The sequence below is a fragment of the Pyxicephalus adspersus genome, chromosome 2 (assembly GCF_032062135.1).
Source record: "Pyxicephalus adspersus chromosome 2, UCB_Pads_2.0, whole genome shotgun sequence".
NCBI classification, from domain to species: Eukaryota; Metazoa; Chordata; class Amphibia; order Anura; family Pyxicephalidae; genus Pyxicephalus; species Pyxicephalus adspersus.
The window spans coordinates 65,441,255-65,459,433 of NC_092859.1; the positions used below are offsets into that span (position 1 = coordinate 65,441,255).

Genomic DNA, 18,179 nt, shown 5'->3' on the forward strand with positions numbered 1-18,179 from the left:
TCCTGGAAAGAACAGTCTGAAATAGTGATGGATGGCAGGTAGGTGGCACCTCCAATAAGGTGTTACCTGTATTATTTGCTCCAGGTAAAAGAGAGCGGTAATTTGTGTATTGGTTTCTTGGGAAGAAAACCCGGCTTTTTAGGGCCCTGAAGCTGGCCAAGGAAAGTGAAGGGTGGGTTCCTTGGCCAGTCCTGACTGGTATATATTCACCTGCACTCAGGAGCAATGAGTGATCAGTCAGAGGTTGGGGCGAGAGAGAGCTCAGTTGATTCCCAGTGTTGAAATGGAATAGAGCTCTGCAAATACAACCCAGGAGATCGTGTGAGTGAAACATGTTGCTTTGTTTGCCTTAAAGGACTGCTTTATATTCTTTTCCTTGAAATTTCTGTACTTTTGTGGTAGTCAGAGAGGGACCACCAAAAGTGTGTGTATTTAGTTGCTCAGACAAGCCATTTGTTTTGCTTTGTTGTGCTAATAAACAGTAAGAATGGAGTCTGTTTTCAGCTGCATTATCCTGTTCCCTGTTCACTGCTATACTCTGACCCCATTGCTACGGGAGATCCCACACACTATAATTGATAACATCTAAAATCCATAGTGAGGGGCAAATGGGACATCAAAATGTGTCTTGTTTTACAATACTCGTAACGTGATGCTGGCTGCTAATGTAGAGCAGTTTTGAATTCTGGTATACTGTTTTATGATTTACATCAGATTTTATTCATATGTTCTTCATATAGCTCACACCATTTCAGCTCAGTTTTGTATCGCTTAGTTTTCTGCTGATCATTTTAAAATGATTACCATTCTGCTGCTGCTTGTTGTTTTGCATTTTTTCAAGTACATGTATTTCCATAAAGTTATATTTAAATGATCAGTAAAAGTAAGAGAGAAGAAAACTTCAAAGTTAGCCTTCTTCCAATATGAGGATCTTTGCTAGGACACTATAAACTTTTCTGTCTTTACCGTGTTTGACCAATATTTGTTGTGCCAGATTCTTTGGACTTAAGCTTTCAATGGCACGGCTCAATGACACAGTACAGACACCAAACTTCCATAGGAATAGTAGAAAAAAAAGTTGTTCTCCTTTGTCAAACAACATTTGTAATACTGTTTTCAATGGGAGAGAGTAGGAAACCGTATGGACAGCAATTATTAACATATTGTTGTAATCCCTAGGCTATCAGGTACCTACTAACCCTTTTTCTCTTATTGCTGGATTTAGAATGTAGGGTCACCAAATACCAGTAGCAGCCTCAATGACATTCTGTTTGAATTTAAAAGGAATTGTATTCTATTTAATGTCTTTTATGATATTTACATGAAAGATATCTTTTTATTATATAACCTTGTCAATGTTTGATAATGTATGAAAGAAAACCTTTACTGAGAGAAACTCTGAAGGTACCAGTGTTATTTCTCATTCTGCAAATGCTAACTTTCTAGCTGTCATAATGACCCTCTTGCTTGATTGTTTGGCATTAAAAACTAAAGTTAGTAGACTATAAGTTATTACTTAGAAAGCATTGATGCCAGAGCTTTGGCATAGCGGCAAAGGAGCACACCAGTTGCAGCCCTCATACATCTTGTTGGAAAGGTTTACTTCACAAACCTAATTTTTATGTGTAGTCTGTAATACTTAACAGTAATAAAGATAAAAAAATGTTAACTAAATCATCTGAAGTTTGACTTTTTAATGTTTAGAACCAAACAAGTGTGTGCAGCCATGTTTATGAGTAATTTAGTTAAGTAAGGTTTAGGTGTAATGCACTTCAGAAACCACTTAGGAAACTTTTTATGCTGTGGCAACCACATTATATACAAATCTTGATTTTTGTACACCACCAATGTGTTTCATACATAATTGCAATTGTGTTAGAACCTAAATCAAAAAAATGGAAAATATGTTTGGTAAATATAGATGGCTTTGATCCCCACCTATGTTTCTGAAGTGTTTTCTGAAGTGTGTGAAGTATTTTCGTAGTTGACCTGTTTACAGTTTACCTAGTTAGAACAGGGAAAGATATAATTTCTGGAGCATTTAACAATCTCCTCACAACACACTCTGCAGTCAAACACTACCTGAAGCATACAGTGGAAAAACACCAGAGCTCTCCAGAGAGTATAATACAAAAGCTGCATGTGATTGGGAACTGTAAAAAAGAAAAGTATTTCCCAGCAGTGGGGTTTAGGGACTGTTCACGCAAAAGCTGATTGTTTACAGGTTTTAGATCGAATCTGTGGATGTTTTTATTGACATTGATATCTTACCTGTCAGTCCATCACACACAGCCATCCATATATAGATATCTATCTATGTATAGATATTTGGCTTTAATCTGCAAAATAAATTCATATTTAAGACTGTTTATAAGGTTGATTTTACGACTGAATTGCCTAATTTATATCCTAGTTATCAATAATTATATTGATTAATATTTGATAGTATGTATCATGTCTATGTATTTTTTGAATATGCAGTCCTATAGTCCCTTTGGGAACTAAAAGTCCCATGGTAAACTGGATTGGTAATCTTTAACCTAGAAGAAATTTGATTGGTTGACAGTTTTAATGTTCTATTTTTTTTTTTTTCCAGGAAATTGATTTTGGCAAGAACATTACTACTATGTTAGGAAGTAAAGAGCAAAGCTGCATGTTTGTAAATCACAGTCTAATGAAATGCCTTACAGAAGCATTGTGATTTCACCAAGATAATACAATAAATAATCAGCTTTTTTATTTTATTAGGTGGGAACACTGAATGGCTTCTTAATAACCCTCTAACATTATTATTTTCTGTATAGTATATTAGTATATTTTTTCACATTTTCTAAATTTATGGTACATAAGCAGTTTGTTTTTTTCTGCATTTTTTGTAATAGAATAAAAATGTTGGTATTTGCTGTGTGAAATTGGATTTTTTACCCTAATGGATTAACTGAAAATGATGAATCATTTTTTATTGTGTAACTGCAGAAGAAAGACTTTAAAATCGTTATAATGCAGCATTAAACTCTGTTAATCTGTGAAAGTGCTTTCCGGTACGCTGCAAGCTAATTGCTTCTATACAATGTGACAGACTATCAAATGATCCAAGGCTGCATGCAATAAAATTTCTCACCTGTTGTCCACACAGTTCATTTTTTCTGCTATCTTAAAAAACCATGCATGCTACTGTTCAAGTCAGATACATTATTTGTGTGCCAGGCGCTAAATTAACTATTCGGGGACATTAGAATTAGGTAACTTTTTCTCTTGAATGTTTTTGCTCAATGGGCTATATCATAATCAGTCAAGTCTGAGCTGAATGTCCTTTAGTGGCCCCATAATTAGAGAGCAAAGTACACCACACCTAATCAATCTTCTTTTACTTTCTTACTTTTTTATCTCACAAATTTTAGCTCTCTCTTTTTCTGCATCACTACGTATGCTTTAAAGCCCCACACTGGGATGCTAGTACATGTACTGGGTTTTTCTTCCCATATTTTAAATATTTGTTTGGAAAGATGAGGGTAGGAATACAGAGAATGACCTGATTCTTTTCTATACAAATCTTCTTCCGCTACATGCAACTGGTCCCCTAAAGCTGCTTCACTTTGCTGCCTGTCATGTTGCAGTTCTTTTGTCATGTACACTTCAGGATCAGCAGTCCCACATTGTACAGAAGGACTGTAAGGGCCTGTCTACATTCTGAAGGGTGGGCAGTAGAGGAGAGTGCTGATTACAGAGGGGAGAGAGAAGAATATGTGAATATGTGTACTTACTACTTTGCCCCATTACCAAAAAAAAGAACATCTTACATATGCAGTGTGGAAGGAACCTTACTCCAGATAATAATTAACCAGCAGCCTAAAGTTGGCATTGATGTAGCCCATTGGCTCTAAAGTAATCTGTATCATGTATGAGAATGATTAAATATACAGCTCATTTGCTGAATTTTATAATACTTGCTTTCATTTCTGACTACCCTAAAGTTGTTTTTGTTAGTTCTGTTCCTAATTTAACATGGATGAACCAAAGCTTGTGTATGCACATTTGTTTTTTATCACAGACAGTAGTAACCTAGCAACGTCCTCTGGTTGTGTCTTCAGCTCATACATGAAAATAATAAAAAAGGGGGTTTATGTCACAACAGGCAGTGGGGATAGAAGACCTCACTTATCTGGATGGACATCACACTGGTCAGTAGTGATCTTATTCTAGGATTCCAGAAAGTCATTGCGTGTTTGAGACCTGGCAATTTAAAAGCCCTGAAATGTTCACAGACCTACAGGCCTTTTCTTTGTTCCACTAATTCTACTTTGGTACAGCAAATGACTGCTGCCCCTTTATCCCAACAAGCATCCACTGGTAGAATTTTGCTTCACTAATGTTGTACATAATAAATTGTTGTGATTGCTTGAAGGCCCTTTTCATGAGGGATGCTGCTGTGTAGGGCCTCAATATCTATGGCCACCAGAATGGTGTTTGGTGGAATGTTTAATTCATGAGTAATTTTCAAGAGTTCAATAGTATCTTTCAAATAAGAAGGTAGTTCAATGACCAACAGTTGTAGATAAGTGTCGACTACTTCACTGGCATTTGATGAAATTAATCCCGGAGATAATTGGTCGTCCTGTAGGATTGGTCAAACTCTTATGGACTTATGGGAAGTAATGTAGAATATGGGTGTTGATGGAAATTTGATCCAGAGATATTCTTTGGCGTCCTTAATTGCTGGATGACATTTGGAGAGATGGGTTGGTACCTTTCTGTATTTCTTAATATTTGTAGGCAGATGGATTTATAGTGGTCTGTGTCCAAAACAACCACTTTTCCACCTTTATCCGAAGGTTTAATGATGATGTTTTTATTGGATTTTAGGTTGAGTAAGGCTTTCTTTTGTTCATTTGTGAAGTTGGAGGTGATGGATGGGTTGTCAGGGTTTGATGATAATATTTCTTGGGTGACCAAATTTACAAAAGTTTGCACTTTGGCGTTGGATGACAATGAGAATGTTGATTTGGGTTTTAATTATCATTATGTCATATGCACTTCAATATATTCCATAATTTGTCTTTTATCGATACTAATATTCATGACCCAACCACTGTAATTTACAAAAACTCTGGTTGTATTTTATATTTGATCTATACCTGTTTGATGTGTCCTCATCGTTACTTGATTTTTATCTGTATAATGTATTCTCATCGATATTGTATACTACCATCAAATCACCATAACATACTACTACCAACTATTTAACTGTCAAATTATCAAATTGCCTTATTCATATTGATATCTGCGAATGTTCTGGCATATGTTACATGCTTTTGTAATTTATCAAATTATTTCTCCATGTCAGGTATTGACATACGTATGCAACTCGATTTAACAGTACATTTATATATTCCTGACAGTAGTCGATTGTCTGGTGCCCACTAAGGGCCTGTTGGTTTAAAAATCTGGAGTTATCAATCTCCAGATATTTGGATATTTGTTGTATCAACACTCACTAACTCACTACTCACAATCACTCAATATATAACTCTCCCCATCCATTATCCCTGCATCCCACCCCGGTGATGGACCCATGCACCTCTGCTTTCCTCCCCCCTCTGTGCCCATGGAACTCAGCGGAGGAACAAGCGCCCCATCCCACCAGGCTGGGGGCCCCTTGCCTAAAACTCAGGGCAGAAGTTCACGCACATCAGGAGGAAGTGGGACAATCTCATGGTCACCAAATATCTGCCTTGTAAGGGCGGGTTTCTCATATCGCAGTCCTTCACTCATGGAACATTAGCACCCCCATGCTGCAAAGCTCTGCATGATTCTTGGCTATTGCAATTATGGAGGTAAGCCTTACTTAACCTTTTTTACCCACTATTAACCTCCCCATCATTCTCAAGACTCCCTTGTTAACAATGGATTTGGCATTGCTTATCACTAGCAATGCTTAAGCATTAATAAGTAATACATTTTATTATTATACATCCACAAACAGTAATATTATTTAATAACATAAACATACATCATGTTTATATATATATATCCTAAAGAATCTAATGAGTGGGTATGTTAATCAATATAATCTGTTCATTTATATGTGGATGATATTTAAGTTTGAGTCTATTGTACATTTAATATTGATATCTGTCACTATTACCCAATTCCTAACACTATCATATGTACCTGTACATCTCTATATACAGTGCGCCACTAGTGTTCTCTGCATACCCCCTGAGGAAGCCGTAAAGGCGAAACACATCGGAACAAGAGATGTCTAGCTCCATTTGACTTATTGATTTCTTATTACGCTAGCGATTGAACTTGTATTGCAAGATTGGTATAACTATACCCATGACTGTAATGGGTCAAGACCACATTATTATATGTATATTTTAATAATTGTTCAAATACTGTAACAACGTATTATAATATAATTCTGTTTTGCCACAGCTTTAAAAAACAGCTTTATTCTTCTTTTCTCCTTCATTCACCTAAGTTTCATACTTGGGGTGGCAAATGTTGATTCATACCAGGAAAACCCATTCACTTCCTATACATAATAAATTGTGGTCTAAAGGAAATGAGGCATGGTTAGTATTTGCATGTGATAAAATAGCTACAACCATTCTTAAAAGACTGGGGGGTACTTTTTGGAAAACATGTCACAGATCAGAAAAACATTGAAATCTCTGTATTTCATAAATGCTGTAAAAAGAGCTTCCTGATCCCTTATATAATTTTTAGTGTTTTATAGTCAAACCAGTGGTTTCCCCATCATCCCCACCCACCCCATATTCTATATATCTAGCTCTTCTACTATATTCACTCAACAGCCAAAAACTCATCATGTATGCTTGTTCACTATCTAAAAGCCAAATAGTCTACCATTAGCTATTTGATTGTCCCCCCTAAAGAAAACACTGTTAGATGGATAAGGAGTAAGGAGTATAATAAATTTCCATCTTTATCCATGTTACCACATAGGGTCTAATCTAAGACTGGGCAAGGTACACTTTCATCAGTTATTGTGGGTGATCCAGCAAACCTGGAATTGATCTGATACAAGATTGAAAACATTTGTTAACAAATAGCAAATGACTTTTAAGAAATCCATTCCAGGCTTGCTGGATCACCCACAATAACTGATGAAAGTGTATCCTCTCCAGCCTTGAAGAGCTTTAATAAATCAGGCCCATAGCGTGTGTTTACTAATTCCATGGTCCATTGGGCCTGGCATCTGATGATTTTTGATAAACTACTAAGACGTTCCCTAAAACTAGTGATACCAATAGCAATAAAGCAAATTCAGTTTTTCTATTTGTCTATTCATCAGCAGCAGTTCTAACAGCAGTTCTTTTACTTTGTTTTTATACGCAACAATGAAAAAAATTATAGTTACTAAAAATGCATTCAGCTGCATCAGTTTTCCATTTTGCTTTTTATGCTGAACTAATTATACAGAGGTATCTGTCATGTAAACAAATTTAGAAACAAAGCAGTATTATCCTGTATTTTATTACGTTCCTCTAAACATTGGAAGCACCAGATGTGTATTGTAAACATTAAAATACTTACACAAGCATTCTACCATTCTCACCTTACTGCTGAGCTTCAAGTATTCATGTTTTATTTTCAGTACCAGGCAGAATAAATAGTGGACCTTCGCAGTGGCAAAGAGAAATTACTAAAACTAGAAGTATAAACTTTTAGAATTAATTTTCCTATTTTTGTGGAATTATCGCTAAAGCTAATTTAAATAACAAACCCCCTATCATCAATTTGGAAATTCTCATATTTGCAAGGTTAACTAGTAAATCCTGGTGTGAACATCTCCTATAAAGAATATAAATCATAGTCCTACAATATGAAAAGGTTATATTTGTTAAGTACAGTGAAACTCCATATGCAAGCAAATGTTCAAGTATTCCCAGAGCAATTAATATTAGCAGTGAGAAATTAGACTCAACAGTAATGTTGTATCTCTACATAAAATAAAATAAATACATATATCTATCAAGTTTTTTATTACAAAAAAGTGGTATTATTCTGATTTCAGTTGTAAAAATTCAACTCCTCCATCTCACTGTGTGAGATGTGATAACAACTGTTATTGTGGCAATGTCATTGGAATCATATAATTAGATTAGGGTTTGTTGTGCATGCTGATAACTTTTACAAAAAGCAGATCAGAAAGGGAACCAGAGGGTACAGTCTTGTTGGGGGAAATCATTTTCATTTCAATCCCATGTAATAAGTAGGGTTATAGTAGCCACATTTAAGGCCCCTGTCTATCCAATTGATTTTAGTAATCGCAAATCCAGTCCTTTTTCTCTTTCTGATTTTGTGCCGGTGGTGGCCAGGGACAAACAGGGGGACTGTTGTCTCTGATAAGGAGTGAAAAAACTGTAGGTGAATGCAATGATTGATGGGGGATGAATATTGGAGGGGTTCATGTACACACAGAAAAGATGAATACAATGAATGAGTTGCAAAAGCTGTCAGGAATAACAATAGTGAGGCATTATCAATTTGAACAGAAGCTAGAGAGCATTGTTGGTCCTGCATTGGAATTTAAGCTACGTACACACTTCCAATGGTTCTCGCCCGATAATCGGCTCAGGGCCGAACGTCCTTCCTGGCGGATCCACGGACGATGAACGACAAACAATTGTAATGCAAATGAAGGGGGAGAGCACGCAGTGCTCTACAAGTTAGTAGAAACTCTACAAGTTAGTAGAAATGTTTTTTTAAATCCCTGTATAGTGTTTAAAGTGAGATTTCCAAATATTTGCAATTAGCTAAGTATCCTGCTGCTTCTAGCTTTCATATAAAGTTTGTGGTTTCTAAACGTACAAAAGGTGACTGTAAATTATGTTTTTTGGATGAGCTATTGCAAGTTACAGAGTGTTCTCTGACCTCAGACAGGCTATTCAGGTCTCTGCATCTCATTAAACCTGGCTGAAGAATACTATAGGGCTCATCAATATACTTTTTTAAATGTGGTATCCTGCTGAAAGGTGGTATTTGCTAATTTACAGCTGTAGAAGAATTCATCAGTCCATTACTGAACAAAGCACTAATGCTGTATGCGTGATTGCTTGCCATGTCAGGTTCTATTTGCTCACCTCCTACATAATGTATAAGATTTCTGGCACTTTTCTAGCAGGGTTGTTAATTTTTGGAAAAGGTAAAAAAAAAAAAAAAAAACGCCAGAAAAAGTTTGACATTTCTGTCTCTAATAAGTACATTATCAGTAATTTGTATTGGTTGTACCTTATTATTTATGTACAGATGGCATCTCATTACTGCTATCTATAAACCACAATATAGTAATTTTGCAGTAAACAGCAAAGTGCATTTGTATTAACTGGCTTATTTTCCATTGCTGCCAAAGGGGAACACAAGTAGATATTAGACTAAGAAATATGCAGAAGACGGCTCCAATTAAGAGAAATGTGCATTTAGCATCATAATCAGCAAACTTTTAAATAAATTAGGTTTTGTTAAACAATACTCCAGGTGCCTTGTGCACTGAGCTGGCCTAATGAAATCAGCAAAGCTCTGCTTTCAGACACACTAATAAAGTTATTTTAACGATAATCTCTCTGGGTGATGCACACTTGAAGATGAATGCTAATGGACAGAAAGGAAACAGGTTTAGATGGGTGTGTGGTTATTCTCATATTCTGCTTCTAATGGAGACCTGGACTTTTCAAGCCAATTTATATTTGTGAGATGGAAAGAATAAGTGTTTGGATGCAAATCTATGATACGAAAAATTACAAACACATTTTCTGATATACCTTAGGGTTTGGCTTTGGCCATGTTCTTGTATTTTTTATTGTAATAAAGGCAATGGCCTTATTTTTGTTCTGCTGCTATAAAATGTCCAGTAAACAGAGATGGGTGATTTATATATTTTTATTAAATGTAAGTTTTAGCTGCATAGCTTTATTTAAGCAATACAGCTGTGCCCCTGTCTATGACCAAACAGTAAAGGAACATCAATGCAGTGATACACCACCTCTTTGTTTACTCTGCTCTTCCTGTTAAATGTAAATAGGCAGCAAAACTTACAGTTTCTTTGCATTGACCCTTCATCTTCCAGTTGGACTTCTACTGTACAGGGGACCAAAAAAGCAGAGATTTAAAAAAAATGTCAAAAATATTTACCTGTCTTTTTGTGGCAAAAACACCCACCCAGCAGAGCTTAGGCCTGCTGAAAAAAGGAATAAGGTAAATTCAGATATATATATATATATATATATATATATATATATATATATATATATATTGATGGCAATAATATATGTCTTTTTTAATTTTTGCTTGTAGGTCAACCTTAACACCTTCCAACCACCATTTTTAAAGCAATGTTCTCAAGCATGGTTCTATACGCAGATTTTTTTTGCTACAGTTAGGTACTAGGGGCATTAACCTGTGCAATCTCATGGTTCTCGGACTAAGTTATCAGTGACAGCTGTAGATGTCACATTGATCATAAACCAGTTTCTGTGAATCCTGATCATGTGATATTCATAATACCTTATCTGATTACTGTAATTGTAATTTTTTGAATCTGGCTACAGTTATTGTATCGTTCGACTTTTTACCTGTAGAAGGTAATTTTTCCCCAACAAAATCCCTTGAGGTAGTACAACATTCCATGTAGTGTAAAAAATAGCAAGACACTTTGTTTTGGCTGGGTCATTGGCGTTGGGACTTTTAAAGCATATAATATTTTTTTGAACACATCAAACAATATATTTAGAAACAATCCAATGATTTGATAATTTATAATTCATAAAACTTGGTTAAAAACATAAAAAAAAATCACATTTTTGTGATGTTTTTAACCAAGTTTTATGAATTATAAATTAATAAATCATTGAATTATTTCTAAATATATTGTTTGAGGTGTTCAAAAAATATTATATACTTTAAAAACCCCAAGGCCAATGACCCAGCCAAAACAAAGTGTCTTGCAATGTTAGATTGAAAGGGATGTGGCATATTCTAACCATTTGCATTAATCTAAAGGAGCTATCTTGAGTACATTTGTTAGTGTAAAAAATAACTATGCTATAGTATAGTTATAGTTATTATATGCTAATAATTTTGACTTTTGTTTTGGAGCAGTATCTATTTTCCATTTATTGCACTATTATTTAAGTGATGTATATTGTCATAGTAGCTGACAAACCTACACCCTACAATCCAAAGTGTGTGGTCAACCCTTCAATCACTAAGGGGTGAACAATGTGACTGGATTCAATCACTGAAGGGGTTCTCAATGTAGACACTGTTGATGTTACAGCAAACAAGTGTTTATGAGTTTAAATAGTCTGTACAGAACCCTGACCTAAGCTGCAATGCACACCTCTGGGATGACTTAGGCCGCATATACACATGCAATTATAGTCATTGGAAAGGATCTTTCCAACGACTAAACACTGCACGATGCATGAACGAGTGCTGTACATACAGCACCGTTCTGCTCTATGGTGGGGGAGAGGGATAACGATGGAGCAGCGCCCCGCTGTGCTCTCTCCCCCTTCTCTTACATTAGGATTGTTGGTTGTCCATTGACCGTGGATCTGCCAGGATGGTTGTTCGGAGGATAGACGATGGGCGCTGTACACATGCCAGGTTCTCGTCTGATATCGGCTCTGAGCCGATTATCGGGTAAGAACTATTGGACGTGTGTACGTAGCTTTATAATAACAATTGTGAGCCAATTCCAAAATCAATAGCTGACAAATGCTCTTTTAGCTGAATGGACACAAATTGGAAACAAAATGGCAACTAGAAAATTGGCACAAATTTTTACAGATTCCAGATTTTATAGAAATCCTTCTCAGAATAGTGGAGTGTCATAACCATGCTCCAGAGAGGGTTAAGCTCAATAATAATGTCCATGGTTTGGGAGGTCTAACAAGGTCCCCCTTAAGTATCACCATCCTCAGCAGAATGTTCCTTATTATCTTTTGAGTACCCATCACAGCAAGCTAGGGGTGACTAAGTGCTTGGTACTGGGTATATTGAAGGTTATGTTAAACGGTCAGCCACCAGCTATGTGCTCTGTGTGAATTCACTGACTCGAAACAAGCATGCAGAAATGGAATGGAAGCTTTTCAAGCTTGAAAGGCTCCATGTGTTTTTCTAGATGATTAAACGACTAAGTAGTGAGCCCAAGATCAGTCATTCCAAAGTGGAAAAATATTTCCTCTTTTACCTCAAGTAACCTGACAAACTAGGTTTTTCTTTACATAATAAAACTCTAGATGCCCTTTTTATTGTAAGTCTAATGTATGTAAATGTAAAAAATACATTTTTAGCTTAAACAGTTGATGGTGTGACACATGGGAGATGTGTCCTTGTGTAAATTGCAAGACTTTGTCAATCAATCACCGTTTTATTTTTATTTTCTGTGCATGCTAAAATAGAAGTGTTTTTCCTTTTTTTTTGCAGTAATTTTTCTATGACTATTAGATGAAACTTGTTTTTTTCTTCTTTTAAAAGTTAAAGGCAATTTAGCCTTTCTCTCTCATTGTATTGTGTGCTTTTGGTGTACTGTACTCTCCCTAATGGACTCATCAAACTGGCAAGATGTTGCCCTTATAATATTGATGCTGTTTGGGCTCTTAAAATGGTAAAAGTTACTTAAGATAAATTTGCTACCACCTGAAGACTTAATCATGAAGCTATTTCTAGTACCCTCTCACACATTTCTGATGTGTTGAAAGTAAAAAGTTTTTTTTTTACATCACACTTTCATATAAGTTTCTGTGTTTCAAGATTTAAAAGTTGACATTGTTTTTATAGCAATGAATATTTGATTTACGTGGAATACATTATACCTCCCATCCATATGTATGTGAGCATATGTGCGTATATGTAATGGAGCTCCGAACAAAGCCACTGTACTGTACTGTATTTTTACAAATCAGTACTCCTAATGTAAATAGATATTTAAGTAAGTCATAAAAGTATATATTGCTGCGTATTTCATATACCATAACAGTGGAATGGTAGTTTCATAATGTAATTAAAGCTGTCTTTGCTGACAGAAAATACTAGGTGTTTGGCCAAGGCCATCACTGTGTGAAGAAGGGCTCCAAGGCAAAACCATTGAGGAACTGTTTGGTTTTCTAATCTTATTCTTGAAAACAATTCTTCTGGTCATGGAGAATAATATTTTTATATCAGGTGTTTCTAACTTATATATATTGATTTCTTCCAAATCATTTACAAATTCTAATAATACTTTTTTTAAATAGTTGGCTAACCAGACAACTCTGGGTCATCATTACAAATGAGCCCAATGGCAGTTTTGTCTGGCTGATATGGTGGCAGTACAGAACAAACAAGAAGACAAAAACCTCTGACTTTACACCTACGTTTGAAAAGGAGTATCAGTTTCTAGTCAGAAATGCTAGTGGGCCAGCAAAGCAATATATCCAAAAGAAGACAGCCTTTATATTTTTTCACTGGCAGTGGTGAAGGTATGGACATGCTGATAAAATGCAAGGGCTCAGAAATAACCTCATCAGTCTGTTGCTGCTCCTTTACAGTCCAATCAGAGACTGGAGACTGGTAGATGACCTAAAACTGTAACCTAGAGAACTAATCAAAATTTCACTAAGCTAACTGTTTTTGTAGTAGGACTGTGTAAATAACAAGACTGGATGGGCACAGATTTTATTGCTTTGGTAATTTACGATATACATTTGAACTCTGTATTTAACTGTTTGCTTTAGGTTAAGCTTTAAATAAAAAACAAATGCAGAGTAAAGAATAGGTTCCACTCATGAGAGAAATATAGGGAATTCTTTTACATATTCTTCTGCTAGGAGAGTACCAGGAAGATTTATTCAGATCAAAGAAGTAAAGGTAAATCATTGAACCATATACCTATTCCTGTTTTTTGCCATTAGCTCAAAGTGTAAATAAAAGATGGTTAGCATTATATTCAGGCAGAAGGAAAGTTCAGAAACAGTATCCTCAATATATATACAGGTGTCCCTCAAAAATACTTTGTGGTATTATAGCTCAGGCATTCCAATGCCACTAAACAATGAAGCACACTATCCCTGTTACATGCCTGAGTATTGTGACCTGAGATATGTGACCATTAACAAAGATGTAACACTATGAAAAGTTTATTTGATAAGAAATATAAATGAGGCAGAAACAAAGTGAAACCACACAAAAAGGGCAAGCATCTCGGAAACAAGCCAATACAAGCAGAAATCAATACTCTTCATGTATAAGTTTCTTGTGTTCCCAAGACCAATTTTACAGGGTGTCACTCAATAGTTTTTCCTAAGGCAAGAATTAAATAACTTTCAATTTAGCTGCTATTGATTTCTGGGAGCTTTATATAGAAGAACTCTAAAAGTGGGTCTATAAATGTTCCTTGCCTTTTTTTCACAGACTGGAATGCTCCCACCATTCTAAGGTGACATTTTATCATAAGTCCTGCTGATTTTTGTTTATTTTATTACTTTTTGAGTTGAGTTATTACCTATTGAGTTGTATTGACATACTAAGACCTATCACAGATATGTACAATGTGTGATGTTTGATTGTGTATGGAATCACTCTCTAAAGATAAGCATGTTAATGTTTGCATAAGGATTGAACCATGCTTATTTTTTTCATTTCTAATATTTATATATTGCATTTTAGGTTTACCCACAAAGTGACTCTGATCACTTATGTACTGTAAATCTGTATGTTTTCACAGCTCTTTTGTATCATATATATATATATATATATATATATATATATATATATTAGTTTCTTAAGGTTTATATATATAGTTTTTTTTCTTGACTAAAGTTTTTATACTTTTGTATACCTAAAGTAAGCATGATACATGTCAATTTGCTCATGTTTACATAAACATAAACTCATTTATTTTTCTTTATTTGCAGGAGGCCCTTCTAGATGGTCTTCAAATCATTGTGACTGCTGCTGTAAAAACACAAAGGGAGACAAAGAAGGTGAAAGTGGAACATCTTGCAATGAACTTTCTACATCCAGCTGTGATAGTCAATCTGAAGCCAGCTCTCCCCAAGAGACAGTCATCTGTGGTCCAGTAACTCGGCAGCCCAACATACAGACTCTAGACCGACCAGCCAAGAAAGGACCAGTGCAGATTATCCAGCAGTCTGAAATCCGAAGGAAAAGTGACCTTTTAAGAACTTTAACAACTGGGTCGAGAGAGTCTAACACAAGTAAAAAAAAAATTGTAAAAGAAAAGCTTTCTATTGAAGAAGAGCTGGAAAAATGTATTCAGGATTTCATGAAAATAAAAATACCAGAAAGGTTCCCAGAAAGGAAATATTCATGGCAATCAGACCTTTTACGAAAATACCAACTATAGAAAGGGCAACAAATATTATACAGTAACTCACTGATATATGAAACCTATTGTTTATTTGGTAGATTGCCATGTCCACGTAAACTACTGCCTATATACATAGTTCACTTTAACCCAATTGCTGCTAAAAGGGCATAATACAAAATCTAAACCAATTCTGACCAAATCGAACCAGCAGCAAGGGCATTAAAAGCAAGTCTGCCTTAAACAAATTGCTCAGTTTTGGGTTGACGATGGTAGGTATGATCAAACACAAACTAGTATGACCTCCACCCAAGATCACATCTGCTGCAAATCAGATTTAGCTCTATTCCACACTATAGGAGTCTGGTGACACAGTTGCTAGGACAAAGGCAAGGACAAGATCTGTGAGCTTGAGTGGAGGAGCAGCTAGAAAATGTGACTCAGTTGTTGAGTGGTTTAACACACCACTGTCCATGCAAGACTGAATGCTTAGTTTTGGGTGGCATTACCTTTTAATATTGATAGTTACAGGGTACAAGTATTTTTTCTGTGGAAGCACAAGGTTTAATTTTCTTACCAAATTTAAAGAAGGTGGATTCTGCAAATATCAATAGCACAAGCATAGTAGACTTTGAACATTACCAGACAGATACTTAGGAGCTTTTTATAAATTCATTTATGTCCTTATTTTTTCTTTGTTTATCTCAGTTTTCTAAAATGTGTGTTTGTTAGGAAAGTTTCTGGAAGAGTGTCACTTCAGAAATGCATGTTTCCTTACTGGAGAATGGAGGTTACATGAGTTAAAGAAACAAAGTAAAATAAAATAAAGTAAAACTATACTATGATGGTTTACATTTAGTAAATATATTACTGCATACATTATTGGTCTTGGTATATCCTTGTTACTCTGCACTTTCTTTCAAGTCGGACGGCTGCTTTGTGTGGTCATATAATCTGTGGCTGCTTCATTATCTCTATTTTTGTAGGACTCTGAGATGTGTGGATGGTGTTTACCACTAATAAATCAAAGCCCTTCCCTTATTATAGTCTACAAACATCTGTCATCAATGTGGACTCCAAGTAGGGAAATATTCCTTTGTCAACTGGACGCAGCCCTGGCAGCAAATATTTTTTGACTAATGTTTGCAAAGTACAGGGCTTTTGTGGTGACAAATAATCTGTAAATTAATTGATGTACAAGTGCATAATAAAGTCTTAAGTGCTCATTCACACAGTAAACATTGGCTTTGCCCTATTTTAGATGTGTGGGTTTGTTACACAAAATCATTGAATGGTTTGAGTTATTACTATATACAAGTCATATTTGTTTATGTTCAGATTCTAAGAGATTAAAGTCATCTTAAAAAAAAAAAAAAAACAACACACACACATGGTTACTGCTACTCGTCACACAAAAGAAACTTGCACAGGAGCTGTCTAATACAACATTCAATTACAAAAATTATTACTTTCACTGAAGATATTAAACCTAAAGGGCAAAGTGATAAGTTATTTTATTAGCACCCCTTCCCCTGCTTCTTATACTCAGCTTCCACTTACTTCCCATCCAGTATGTTCAACTGCCACAGCCAGGTAAAAAAGTTCTCTGTTATGCTAGAGATACACTATGCAATGCTCTCTCTCTCTCTTTTTAAAACTTATTACAATCAATTTTAAATAGTTAAAATTGATCCTTGCAATTGAAGTTAAAGCATGGCATATGGCTAGCTTGGGCTGTATAATTGGTCCAAAGCTTACACAGGGCTCTACTTCCTCTACCTGCTGGGAAGAGAATCAGTATGAACTAAGCTGTTAAAAGTTATTCTGCTTTAAATTTTAGGAATTCATTATTCCATGATGCATCTAAAGAGTTCAGAAAGAGTTTGTTTTGAAGTTGATTTACTCTCCATTAAATATATTGAATATTATAATGTCCTTACCCTGGCCACCGTTGCACTTCAAAGAATAAAAATTCAAATTAAACCACTAGATAAACTTTCAGTTTTTACTACATACCTAATTTAGATCATGTGACATAAACACTAAGTTTCTTCAATGCAGGTGTATCATGACAGGTTAGAGAGGTCGGCAGAGTGTTAACATGAAAGTTTTTTACATTTAGGGTGCTTCATTAAACTAGGAAGCTGTGGTAATACCCACATTTGATGCTGAGTCTATATGACTGAACAAAATAAACTCCAATAAATGAAAGGGGATGGCTAGGGATAGTTGAGCTGGATGATACTGGATATCCATCAGCAAATGAGGCTCTATGTAGTTTGCTGTGGAGTTAATGAACACCGTGAACACAAGCTGACTGTGTGAAGAGAAATCAGGGTAAGTGAAATGAGTGTGAATGAATGTAAAAGGCACCTGTATATCCGTTCAATACTTTAGGTAATGCTGAAATTCAGCATTAGGCTGTTTTTGTAGGCTTCATGTTCATTATGTAAATTGTGTTTTCAACATCAAAGGCCTATCAGTCAATCTTTTGGGATGGAGTCGAAAAGAGTTCTATTTCTGCCTGCAATCACATTTGGAAAATTTCTCCCAACTGTTCCGGAGACACTAGGATAATGAGGAGCAATTATTGCAAGGACAGGTAGACAATAAGTAAGCAATAAAGTCAAATGGTCTAACCTGTCCCTGTGTTCCTGTTCTCATTGCCCTCACCCTTACATAACTTGTAAGGGAAATACTCCCCAGTGAAGACAGATCACTAAAAACTTAACTAAGGCTCCTCTACTTGTCTACATGCTAACTTAGGTTTTTTAAAGAGTTTTACAGGTTCTTGAATCAATACCTGACCTGGAACAAACAAACAAAGTTGCAATCTTTC

At 35.5% G+C, this 18,179-nt stretch overlaps 1 protein-coding gene across 1 annotated transcript in view; it reads left to right on the top strand.

Annotated features, from left to right (window-relative positions):
* Positions 1–16,579, top strand: part of KCTD16 (potassium channel tetramerization domain containing 16) — a 243,047-nt gene extending 226,468 nt beyond the window's left edge. The window contains exon 3 of the mRNA XM_072400913.1: positions 14,928–16,579. Within this exon, the coding sequence (XP_072257014.1) occupies positions 14,928–15,379 (452 nt within the window). The 3' untranslated portion in view covers positions 15,380–16,579. The remainder of the gene's footprint in view (positions 1–14,927) is intronic.
* Positions 16,580–18,179: the final 1,600 nt, after the last annotated feature.